At 41.6% G+C, this 12,898-nt stretch overlaps 1 protein-coding gene across 1 annotated transcript in view; it reads right to left on the bottom strand.

Annotated features, from left to right (window-relative positions):
* The window catches only part of SCN8A (sodium voltage-gated channel alpha subunit 8), a gene marked incomplete at its 5' end in the record, with an annotated part of 26,600 nt that extends 14,384 nt beyond the window's left edge, over positions 1–12,216 (bottom strand). The window contains 5 exons of the mRNA XM_006163175.3: positions 1,495–1,599; positions 2,532–2,669; positions 3,202–3,255; positions 6,059–6,343; positions 12,094–12,216. Coding sequence (XP_006163237.1) covers positions 1,495–1,599; positions 2,532–2,669; positions 3,202–3,255; positions 6,059–6,343; positions 12,094–12,216 — 705 coding nt within the window. The remainder of the gene's footprint in view (positions 1–1,494; positions 1,600–2,531; positions 2,670–3,201; positions 3,256–6,058; positions 6,344–12,093) is intronic.
* Between the last annotated feature and the right edge of the window lie 682 nt (positions 12,217–12,898).

The following is a 12,898-nucleotide window of genomic DNA, read 5'->3' as shown; positions in this document are numbered from 1 at the left end:
CTTTCCCTATACTTTTGCTCTAGAAGAGCTTGTCTGACCCTGCTGCTTATATCATAAACTTATGCTACTCACATTTTCCCACTTCTAGTTCATGCCTTTCCTTCAACCTCCTGAGATGCTTACTTGACATCTCTCCTTGATGACTTGTGAGCATCTCAAACTTAACAACTGCAAAGCAAAACCAAGTCCTTTCCCTTGCTCTGCATCCAACTTGTTCCTCTCTCATCTCAATTATCCATTCAGTCTCTCAAGCTAGAAATCTTGGGTCACACTTGTCTTTTTTCTTCTTTCTCATCTTCCATCGTTCCACTAAAGTTGTAGCTGATACTTGTTTTAAAAATATAACTCAAATTTATCCACTTCATTCCATTTCTTTTTTTTTTTTTATCCTTCCTTTTTTTTTATCCTTCCTTTTTTTTTTTTTCTTTTTTTTAAGTTTTTGCTATAGGGTGTGTGCACTCATCAAAGACAGAGAGAGAAAGTAAGAAATCACCCTCTTCAGGGGGATGGCCATGCAGAAACCCATTCTCCTCAGGATTTTGGGCACATATGGATGCACATGGGCACAGTGTGATTTTTTTTCAAGCCATTGGTCCAGGACTACACCATGGAGTTGGCTATGTGGGATCTAGTACTTTAACCTCCATGCCACATGCTAGTCCCACTTAATTCCATTCCCTACTGTAGCCTCAGCCCTTACACCATAATTTTTCATCTGGACTTCTAAAAGACTCTTCAAGAAGTTAATGGAAAACACATATTATAAAAAAAATTATGCATGAAGTTCAAGACTTCTTTTTGCACCAAAAGAAGCTTGTATTTTAATTCCATTTTCCATGAATGTTGTAAGTTCTCTTGTTTAAGTATCTCATCTGTGCTCTCTCTGCTTCCTCTCTTGCTTTCATCCAATGCAATCTCTACGAAGCAGCAAGTGGGTCAAACCCTTCTCCTACTGAAAACATTCAACAGCTTCTTATTGGCTTGCAACAAAATCCCTATTGCTAACCTGGCTTAGAGATGCCTGCCATGGCCTCCTCTGGCCCCCTCCTTCGGTGCATCAGCACCTGGTCGCACTGAAGCACCCTGCTGCTAGGGCTTGGTTTCTTTCCCAGGAAGGTGTTTAGCTCCTTCTTATCCACTCCAGTAGCTCCTCCTAGGTGAGGCTTTTTCTGACAGCTTCACTGAAGTAGATCCACCCTACAACCCTCTATTCTTTTCTGTTAAGGGCTCCAATTCTTCCCACAACATTCCACATGTTATTATAGTTGTTTGCTTCCCAAGGAAGGCTGAGGTCAAGCACTAATATAAAAGCCACTCCACACTTTCATCCCTGTTCTGCTATCTTATGCACATCTTTTGATTTAGGCAGCTAGGCGAGATTAGCAGGCACCAGGCAGCTGATTACCTACCCTTTTCCTTCCTTTGCAGTAGCCCTAGCACTGTTTTTTTCCAAATGAGTTCTCACTGTGCCCCTGGCCTGCACAATGTACTCACCAAGGGGCGGGGAATGGGTTTCTGCGGCTTCTTTGAGCCCAGCTTTTTCATGGCATTGTAGTACTTCTTCTGTTCCTCAGTCATGAAGATGTCCTGACCTCCAAAGTAAAGGAGGGAAAAAGAGAACAGGCAATTACAACTGGCTCTCACAGGCTAGGGGTTGAGACATTAAGTTCAACACCATGCCCTGAGGGAGATCTATTCTTTATAGAGGTCAGTTTAGCAAATACCTATCTCAGAGTACAGCCCTGGGATAATTATTCTAATCCAGAGAGATACTGCTTTTGTTTTTGGCTCAGGAATCTGAGCTCTGCCAAAGGAAATGGACCACCCAATTACAGACCCTCGAGGAGTAGACTTAAAAGCAATGACTTTGAAGACACTCATGGCTCAGTCTCGTAACATTTTTTTTTTGGCCTGCTTTCCTGATAAAATTCTAGGAAAAGTGTTCTAAAATACAACAGAAGGATTTTTAAGTCCTGTATGATATTCAAAATGTAGAAATTCTTGTGTAAGAAAGCAAGTTGGAGGGTTTCTTGGAGTTTGTTGGGACAGATTTGACTTACAAAATTAAACAGAAGAATAATCCTTTCAATTTGCTTCAGACAAATGTTATCTATCAGGGACATGTGAGAAAGTGAACTTTCCAAAGATGGTCCTTCATATCCCAATTTGGCAGTGGTGCCCAGGAATAACATGGGGGACTACTACAATGAAAGACAATTTCTTGTTCTAGCTGTCCATCTGCTTCTTTACCTCTGTTACTATAGGCACTGTGATTCCAGCTCCCTCTGGGGCATGACCAAATCAGCAACAGGTCTCAAGAATAAATGACAGCTAGTAAACATAAACCACGTGTTGCAAAATCTAGCCCTGAACAGAGTTTGTCAAGCCTAATGTACAGCGGGGCCGGAGTCACAGTGAGGTGACAGTATGCATTTTAGAGAAAGAGAGGCATTTTCTCTCTAGAGACAGGGACAGAAATGCCTGTCATCTGGTTGATCTCCGGCCACTGGTGAGGAGGGGAGGAGACCTATCTTTTTCTTTTGTTGATTGAAGTTGTCAATGATGACACCAATGAACAGGTTCAGGGTGAAGAAGGAGCCGAAGATGATGAAGATGACAAAGTAGATGTACATGTAGATGTTGTCCTCATACTTAGGTTGCTCGTCGGGCTGCCGAAAGACAGAAAAAAAAGGGAGAGTCATCTCCTAGCTTGGGATGAGGTGTGTGATTCTGTCATGCCGAGGCCATCTGCCATAACTGTCCCCCTGAGCTGCTGACCCAGCTAGGGTTGGGGAGCCCTAGATTATTTCTGCCTGCCTCTCCACGCTGGCAGGTCCTGACCAGGGGAGGGGGAGCACTAACCCCGCTATGACTAACGTGGAGAGTATGCAAATCCTAGGTTAGCAGGTGGGGAGGGCTCTCTGTTGGGAACGATACTTATTCCAAAGCAGGACTGAAGAGGAGACAACTATATTGGGGCCAAGTAAAATAATTAACCACCTGGAGCCAATGTAAAAGAATGAGGACTTACTGAGAGGAGAAAAATGACCTATAATCAATAAAACAAGCAATATAAATTCCAAACAGAAACTACAACTCCTCCTTGGTTGTCTCCCTTTTTCTTTCTTGATGAACTCTGAACCATACTGCTTGCTTCCTAACCACCTGAGAAGGTTGTATTTTCACCATGAATGTCCTTACCTTTCGGGAATCTACAGCTGCATACATGATGTCCATCCAGCCTTTGAAGGTTGCCTGGCAAACAGAGTCAGTCATTAGACTGTGCCTGTAAGGGGTGGGTAGGAGCCTGGGTGGGGGGTCCCAAAAGCCAGGCTCAGGTTCAGCAAGAACACAGGACAGGGAATTTAGCATAAAATTTTCTGTTTGCTAACATAGGCTTTATGTAAGTACCTGAAAATAACATCAAAGTTTGGCAAAGAAATATGTAACAATGATAGTTGGATCAATACTTTTGTAAAAGGTCTTTAAAATGGGCCTCAGAAGGCTGTCCAAAGCTAGGGCAAACATGTTTATGACTGAATGGCAGGAATCTATTGAAGGTGCTTAGAACTTAGCTCTCCACTGAGAAGTCAAATTTTATTTTATTTTAATTTTTTAAAAAGAATTATTTGTCATTATTATTATTATTATTATCATTATTTATTTGACTAGAGAGAGACAGAGAGAAAGAAAGAGAAAGTGAGAAAGCAAGTTACCAGGTCTGGGACTCAAAGTGTGGTTGACCATGTGGGAATCCAGCACCTTAACCACTGTGCCACTTGCTGGCTCCGAGAAGTCAATTTTTAAACAGGTGTTAATTAACAATGAGAGTTTGAAAAATTTAGTTGCACTATTAAAAAAACCCCCACAAGGTCAGATTCTATCTCTCATGAATATAAACATGTGTAGCCTATGGTAGTGGCCAAACTGGCTCCTCCTTGACAGTCCCATTCCAATTCTATTCCCTTCTGCATAGAAAAATGCATAACTTTTCCAAAAACCCAATATGTGTAGCCTAATTTTTGAAACAAATATGGATGACAAATTTAATATTCTCTGTGTTTTATTTGTTCAACCAGATTAGCAGCTTTTTCAGAGCATAGGAAGTTCTCTCTCTACTTGTCTGATGGCCCGGGTACTGCCAAGCACAGTGTCTTGCCTGCAGTGGCGACTCTGTTTAGCTGGTTGATATACACTGGCTTTCTGGAGCTGCTCAAATCGGATTCATTGTGTGGGCCAATTTTTTGGCCAACTACTGCTCATTCTACTAACTTTGTTTCTACTACTAGTTACAAGTGAGTGCGTATCAGTAAGGTTAGGTTGGAAGTTCCACCTGCACTACTGCATTTAAGATTCCCAACAACTGTATAATGTATGAATGGTAATAACAGAAACAAAAACACGTAACAGCAATTACAATTAATTAATCACTTCTATTTGCTAGACAGTGTGCTAAGAAAATTTTTTTTTCTTGTCAGAGAGCACAAGTGATCACCAGAGAGAGAAAGAGAAAGAACCCTTCAATGGAGTGTGGTTATGCTGCAAACCCTTCTTCATTTCTCCTTCCTGTTGAGATTCTAGGCACACACATACACATGCCTATAATGTCTTTCAGGCCACCAGGACCAAGACCTGAAGAGCACAGCTGGCCATGGGATCTGGTTCCCTTAACCATCATGCCATGAGGCGAGCTCTGCTAAAAATATTTTTTTAAAACCATAAATCCTTGGGACCAGCAGATGGTGTAATGGCTATGTCCCTGGACTCCCATGTAGTCAACCGTGGTTTGAGTCCCAGCTTCAGTGGATTAAACTCACACCAGGTGCGTGTGTGTATGTGCCCAAGATCCTGAGAGGAGAATGGAGAAGGGATTGTGGCGTGGCCATCCCACCTGGGAGGTGATTTCTCACTTTCTGTCTCTCTGGCGAGTGCACACACCCTATAGCAAAAACCTCTCTAGAAACCAAAAACAAAAACACATGACTCCTCCATGGGGCCAGCAGGTGATAATGGTTAAGGTGCTGGACTCCCACATGGCCAACTGCAGTTGAAGTCTTGGATTCAGCAGCTTGAAATTCATGCTGGGCATGGGTACATGCATCCCCTAAATCCTGAGAGGAGACTAGAGAAGAAGGGATTATGGTATGGTCATTCCCCCTCCCTGGGAAGTGATTTCTTGCTTTCTGTCTCTGTGTCTTTCTCTGTCTCTCCAGTGAGCACACACATCCTAATAGCAACCCCCCCCAAAAAAAATAATGAATCCTCTTAACAAACATGCAAGGTCTTACTATCTATCTACAGTTAATGGATGAAGGAACAAAGAGTCAGAGAGGTTGAGTAATTTGTCCAAAGCTACTTATTCAATACATATCAGAGAGTGGCTCAAATCTACGTATGATCCCAAAGCCTGTTAGCTTCCATTGCCTTGTATGTCTTGTCAAACATTCCAAAAATTGGTGAGAAAGGACAACAGGCATGATGGAATGCAATTAGGCAAAAGATGGCCAGTAGGTGGCCTGAAGGTTAAGGTGGCTGAATCCCACATGGCTGACTGTGTGGTTCAACCTAAGTCCTTTCTTACTGTTATGCAGTACTGTGAGACTTCTCTGGGGCTGAGCTGCTGGGTCAGCATCACTGCACCGCTGTATTCTTTTCTTCAGTTAACTCTGGTGTAGCTATTATGTTAGATTATTCTACTCCATCAAAATTGTCATCACTTTTTTTTTATTTGGCATATTCATTTATCTTATTAATTTTTTTCTTCTTTCTCTTTAACTACACATTTGGACCAGGAGAGAGAGGTGATCTTTCCTCCACTTTATTACACTGCAGGAATCTTTATTTGTTACTTCTGAGCGTAGGGAGAGATTTCCTTTAAATGAGCTCTTGTAGAAGTCAGAGAACAGTTAGGAAAGGTGTCTTCCTAAAACTGATTTAGGAAATGACATTGTTCTCATGGACCTATTGAGAGTAATCCTGATTCTGGATTAGGGTTGAAAAAGAGCCTAATGATCCCATTTTTACGCCTGACTTCTATGGGGCTGAAAAAAATACTTACTACTTGAAGAAGGGCCAGATAGCCCGCCCCAACGTTGTCAAAATTGATCTTCACATTCTTCCATCTGATCTCTGTATTGTTGCCTTCCATGAGCTTTTCACACTCAGTTTTATTATTGACATCTTCTATTTCGAATCTGATTTCGGAAGTCTCATTAAAACAGTAGTGGTACTTTCCCGCAAACAGGTTAACTCCCATGATGCTGAAAATCAGCCAGAAGATGAGACACACCAGCAGCACGTTCATGATGGAGGGGATGGCGCCCACCAAGGCATTCACCACCACCTGCATTGGAAGGGGAAGGTTGCTGAGTGTTGGAAGGAAGTAAGGGCAGGCACTTCTTTTGATTTCCAGGAGGGGAATGACATTGTATGGCTTGTTCTGCTATGGAAACATTGTTCCCTTTGGAATTAGAATAATTTGACAGATCCACAAGTAGGACCAAACATTTCTAAGTTTATGAACTCTAATATGGGACATTTTAATAATTTACATCTTTATTTCAGCTAGCACAAATTCCCCTGTCCACGTTGATAGAGTTCTTCTCTCCAAAACACCAACCTGGGACTAAACGTTATATTTCTTAATTCAGTTTTCCTCTTCCTCAACTCATAAAATATGCCTGTGTGGCAAAATCTGTGTAATTTCAAGTTCACTAGTTGCCTCTCAACAGACATTCCCCCTCTGAAAAACAAGGTGTGGTTGTTCAAAATCGCAGAGAACTACCCTTTAGGGTTAGCGGTGAACCAGTCAATGGCACATAATGTCTTTTATGACTATGCAAGGCCAGTTATCTTATTTCAGGCAATAGCTGAGCATGCATATTTTGCAGGCTCAAGAAAAAAAAAGCTATATTCCCTCTACCAAACAGTATAAAATAAAATCTGAACAGATGTGCTTTTCACTCAAGTTTCATTATTATTCTTCAGCCTGTGTTTCTGACTCCATACCTTCTAGATCCGAGTCGCTCCTGTCTGGCTAATGCTGAGGAGACTGCTCAATCCGGGCTTGCCTCCACTTTTCACGGTGTGTAAGAAGTCGGGATGACTTCGGCTTTTTGGGGGGGCAAGTTTTGGTTTATATCAGTGTTCTTGCAGCTTAAAAGGGGCATGTTGTTAAAAATCACTGACTATGGTAAGCTCGGCAATAAAAAATAAAAAGACAGAGAAAAATAAAACCCTTAGGAAACTGTTTCTGAATTGTTTTTAACTTTGATTTCACTTTACACTAGAGGTGAGGATGGCTAGAGAGCACTTCCACTGTTGTAGGAGTTTTCACTAGAGGAGTTCAAGGTTATAAAAATAACATTTTTAGGGGTTAGTGCAGAAAACAAGGCTGCAAAGGCCCAGAAAGGTTACCCTTAAGTGGGAAGAATGCTGCTTCCTTTTCCTAGTACCCTCGGAGGATTAATGGAGTTAAATTTAGATACGAGGTGTAATGTCTTTCTGCTAATGTTTTATGTGAAACTGTCTGATATTACCCTGTCCCTGCATCAGGTTTCTGGTGCAGGTAAGAGACATGCCTGGTTGCCAACTAACAGCACAGAAAGGGCGGGAAGGTGCTGCGGTTTTTGCCGGGCAGCTCTGGGTTTCCCCCTTGAGCCCCATTCGGTTTAGGTTTGCATCAGTTTTTGTCTGAGACTGCATTGTTGCTCAGCAGAACACATGGCTGAGAAGAGTTACCTCTTCTGTCCTGTTAAAAAAGGCAACGATATTCTGCTAGGTAGTTACTCTTTTTTGTAGTTGAAAATATTTGTTTTGGAATTTTCCAATTAATATATGAAGGTCTTTAGATTGAGAGGCCGTTATTTCTTAATTCTTAGACCAAGAAATCTCTTCTAGATATGATAGTATAAATATTTTATTATTTTAATTGTTTATGACTTTGAGCAAGGGAGGCCAGAATATCTGAATCTGGAAAATCCTCAATATTATTGTGGAGGATGATATTTATATTTATTTGTTACCAAATGTGTCTAGGAGTCAGATTTGAATTTTACTTCCTACAGCTGCTCCTCTTTGATTGGAGCACCAAAAAGCAATGAAATGTGAAAGAGAACAGGCAAAAGGAGGATGATCCACATATGGAATAATCACTTCTCTTTTTCTTTTTTTTTCTATTTCTTTTTACTTTTTTTTTTTGAGAGGTTTCTGCTATAGGGTGCATGCGCTCGCCAGACAGAGAGACAGAAAGCGAGAAATCACCCCCCCAGGGGGGATGGCCACACCGCAATCCCTTCTCCTCCGTTGTCCTCTCGGGATCTTGGGCGCACACGCACCCAGCGTGAGTTTTAAGCCACTGGGTCCGGGACGCGAACCGTGGTCGACTACGTGGGAGTCCAGCGACATAGGCATTACGCTAACTGCTGGTCCCTGGAATAATCACTTCTCAACAGTAGGAGAAAAGATTATGTAAAAATCCAAAAACTCAAGTCTATGTGACAGCATTCTGCAGCAGAGCTTAGGTGAGAGATCAGATTATAGGGTAGTAGGCCTCAAAATACGGACAACTAGAAATAATGCTTTTTATCTCAGTTAAACACCTACCTCCTCAAGGAACTATCAGACTATGTAGACAGTGATCTTGAACTCCTACTCAAACCCAGTCTAACCCATCCTATACAAGGTCTGTGTGTTCTTCCTTGCTGTGAACATTAGCTGATGAACTGTGCTCCTTATAGAACTGTCATCGTGCTACTATTTGCAGCAACCGAACAGCAAGAAACCATGTTTCTGATTTTGAACTTTCACGCTAAAGATATATTATAAATTAAAATTCAAGTTTCCAGTATAGTCACTTATATCGGATCTTTGCGTCTGCTCACTACTAACTCTCTAATTACTTTACACTGCCCTTGATTATGATGAAATTCCTTATTGGTAAAAAACTAGATATAGAAATAATACTCCAAGATAAGTTGTAGCAGTCTATAAAGTGACTTTCTTCGGTGGAAATTTATACTTAGCAATTGATATGATCACACTTAATTGAGAAAATTCCAATAAATCCTAATTTTTACAACATTCTTCTCTATAATTCCTACAACATTATTATTACTCATCAAATACTATAAAACCTGTCAAATAGCTTTTTATATCTGGCAGAGGGAACATGGCTTTAATGGACAACTATGTACTGACAATCAACAAAAATGCATGCATGTTTCATAGCATTATTGTTATATACCCTCAAATATTTAATAGCACAGCAAAATCCTTAAATGAAGATTACTATGGAGGAGAGAAAAGCAAAGAAGTACATTAAGTATTCCTTTGCCAAGATCACAAGTATTTCAATTTTCTAGTGTTTGGCTTGAGGAAGAAGAGAGGAGGAGACCAAAGTCAGTATCCCAGGACAGGCTAGGGTCATATGCTCCTTCTCAAGTGAAGGTCTGAGACTATAACTGGAGCAGCACAGTGACAGTTGAGCCCATCTGCATGGATGATATTCAAATCATGAAGATTTATTTAAAATTTTCTAAGGGTGACCTCACAAGTGTCTGCATATAGCAGAACTCAAATCAAAGAATGAAAAACACACACCTACATAGGAAAAAAATTTAAGTAAAATATATGTATCTAATTTTTTTTTTCCTGGAGAACTTACTTTACGCTTTGGCAAATTCGATCTTTTCTTCTTGCAGTTATTCTTCCACTAGGAAGCTGCAATCAGGAAGGATCCCTGAGCCCTTTCCACCTCCCCAACCAGCCATGGCCAGTACTGTTGGCCAACTGGAATCAACCAAACGAGGTGGCACTCCCATACTAAAGCTTCCCTTACAAATATTTGTTTAAATTCCAGTTTTAGGTTCAAACTTCTTCTTGCCCATACTATCTTTTTTGAAAAGCCTTGATATAGATGCTTCCAAATAAAACATCCTACTGTTCTGATTATCCACTATGGACATCTTAGTTTCCTAAACTTCTTGAAACTTGACAAGTTCAAGTTTTTTGGGGAATGGAGACTGAGAGTTCAGGGAAGGTGGAAAAGGAAGGAGCTGCTAAGGGGAAAAGGTATGACCACCAAAAAGTCTCCGGTCTCCAGATTATTCAGAGTGTCCTCAGGAGCAAATTGGCATCAGCTGATCAGGGATAACTTCGGCCACAAGGACAAGGACAGTGATGAACATCTAGCTGGAGAAATTAATAACAAATGTCAGCTGGGCAATTTTTGGAGTGCTTCCTTCAGGTATTACTAACCTCCTTTAGGAAACCTGGGATCAGTGTGTTAGGGGATGCAGAGGAACAGACAAACCCAGCATTGTACCCAGGTACAATGCTGCAAGTATTGTCTCCAACGAACTTCTTTTAGTTGCATCTTGTCCTCTGTTTTTCAGTGGCTAAGGTGGATTATCAACTTCATAACAAATCTAGGGTGATTTACTGACAAATTAATAACCCCTTCTGAAAAAAAAAAACAGGAAGGTGGGAGAAGTAGAGAAAGCATTTTGAGCCTATTTTCAATCCCACGTTGAGCCTATTTTCAATCCCACGTTGGCCATCTAAACTCGAGTCTTGTGCAATATAGTCTCTCTCCCTAAATTTAGCCTGAGCATAATAAAGAACTTACTGCACACTTTCTGAAACCTGTCTCATTTGTGGGAAAAAGACTTGTAATTCCACTTAAAAAATTAATTTATGCTGCCGTGGAACTGCCCTTCCAGCAGACAGTTTTAAGGTGATTGCAGAAAGCGTACATTTAGCAAACCAAACTGTGACTGTGCTACAGAAGAAACTCAAGTTAGTTGGAAATGACATTTGTCTGAATCAACTAGAATAATAATTTCCAAGCTCCAGTGACATTGTCATCCCCCTGTACAACTGTGGATGGCTTCACAGAATAGCGGCGAGGAATCATAGATGAAGAATGAGTGAAATAGCACTGTCCTGGTATCTAGTTTCTCCATTTGGTCTTGTTTCATGTAGACTATTGCAACAGGTTAATTTTTATTTCTACATTCTGATATTTGCACATTGAAAAACATATCCTCTGGTTTGCTCTCCTGCATGTATTCGACATCTGAATTAAAATGAGTTTTCTTGGTCTCGTTAAGTATAACAGACCTCTCTGATTAGCTAGGACAACTATTACCAAAAGCAGTTGTCCACGTGGTTTTGGAAATTGACTTTTTAGTGTGAGTGTGTGCATGCACACATGTACACACGCACAATTTATTTAAACCAAAAGAGACAAGAAAAGGCACCAAAAGAAGGCACCTATTTCTAGGTTGGCAGGGTGACAACACCTTGTACTGCTTGGATTTGGATGGAGTATCACCAAAGCAGGAATAGGAGGTATTTAGTCATTTTAAAGAACTAGCTGATATTCAGTCATCTAACATCAGACCTGGTCGTTGTTTTGCCACTGTTAGGATAGGGGCCATATAGCATGGGCACAGGGGTGGGGGGTGAGGAGGAAAGCTTTGCTATCAGACAGAGGCTGCCAGTCCTTATGGGACTGGGCTGAGAACAACAAGGTGCAATAAGAGGAATTGAAATAGAAAGAAAAGTGTTTCTTCTCCCAGGACCATGCCAAATTCTGCTCCATCCCCAATTCCAGGCCAGCCATCAGGTCTCCAAGCCCCTCTCAGATGCTTTCTCAGTGACTACAAGGCCACAGTCCCCACCTGGCCAATGCCTTTATACAACACTTTCCCTGCCTGCAGCCTCTGCTTTGCAGTGGGGTCTGTGGGTTAGAATTCCCCTTCTTTGCACCTGGTGATTCTCCCTATTAAATCCACAGCTCAGAAAGCCGCCCCAGTGCTACAGGTAAGCCAGGCCAAATGAGGATAGCCAATGTTGACGTGTTCTGCGATGGCATGTGGTTGGGCGTGGGGCCGATATTAATGTGATGAGGCAGCTTAATGCAGCTTCCCTTCGCACGGGGCAGGTGCGGGGGAGAAGAGTGGAGGATCAAATCAGCAGCTGCATCACAGAATTCGTGTTTGAATGATCTTTCCACCATGTGATCAGTTCTAGCATGCTTAAACAGTTTCCACTGGCATGCAGAAGGATCAGCTGCTCTTAGTATCTTACCCTCATCCCTTCAAATCGTGATAAGGCTCTTAAGGGTCTCAAAGCTCTTAGGGTCCTAAGGGACTTTATGGCACCTAGTTCCGAGTAGCCCAGGGCATTAGCTATAAGGCTGACTAAAGAGACCTACACGGAAACAGAAGAGAAAAACAAAAAAGAAAAAAAAAAGAGGTTCCAGAGTGTTAGAATAAAGCCCCTATCACTGATTACACAGCTTGGGCCCCCCCCAAGGGAGAGGAAGTGGGTAAACACCAGCTGCCTACTTCAACTTGACTCAAACGACCTGGAAGGAAAGGTTGTTGAGAGGCAGAAGAAAAAACACAAAGGGAAGAGAAAATTGAGAGAAGGCGGTAGAACATACATACAAGTTGGAAAAGGGAGGAGGCTAAAGGGAGAGGGAGAGAATGAGGAAATTCCATTGGAAGGAGAGGAGCCTAAACAGATGACAAAAACCTTACCCTCGCCCTTTACAGTCTCTGCAGGTCCCAGAAGTTCCCATTAAATTAAGCCAGACAAATTTAATGGTACCTATGGAAAAGAATACAGATAAATACACACACTCCACACAAGCTGCCCCTCCTCAGCTCATTCACCAGTGGACTTCCAACAGGGACAAGCTCTCTTACTCCTGGTTGACAAGAAACCACTTATTTGAGAATGTGATGAGTCACTAGACCAACAAAGGAAACATACTTAGTAAGTACCACAGGTGACTTTGAAGTTCCCAAGGAGAAAAGAATCAAACGAGCAAATTTTTTAACAGAATTTTGGCTCCATGAGGACTCACTAAGTAATTCTTCTCTCTCTC

The sequence above is a fragment of the Tupaia chinensis genome, unplaced genomic scaffold (genome assembly GCF_000334495.1).
Source record: "Tupaia chinensis unplaced genomic scaffold, TupChi_1.0 Scaffold141469_1, whole genome shotgun sequence".
Lineage (NCBI taxonomy): Eukaryota > Metazoa > Chordata > Mammalia > Scandentia > Tupaiidae > Tupaia > Tupaia belangeri.
The sequence above is the reverse complement of the archived record's forward strand: the minus strand, read 5'-3'. Positions and strand labels throughout refer to the sequence as shown.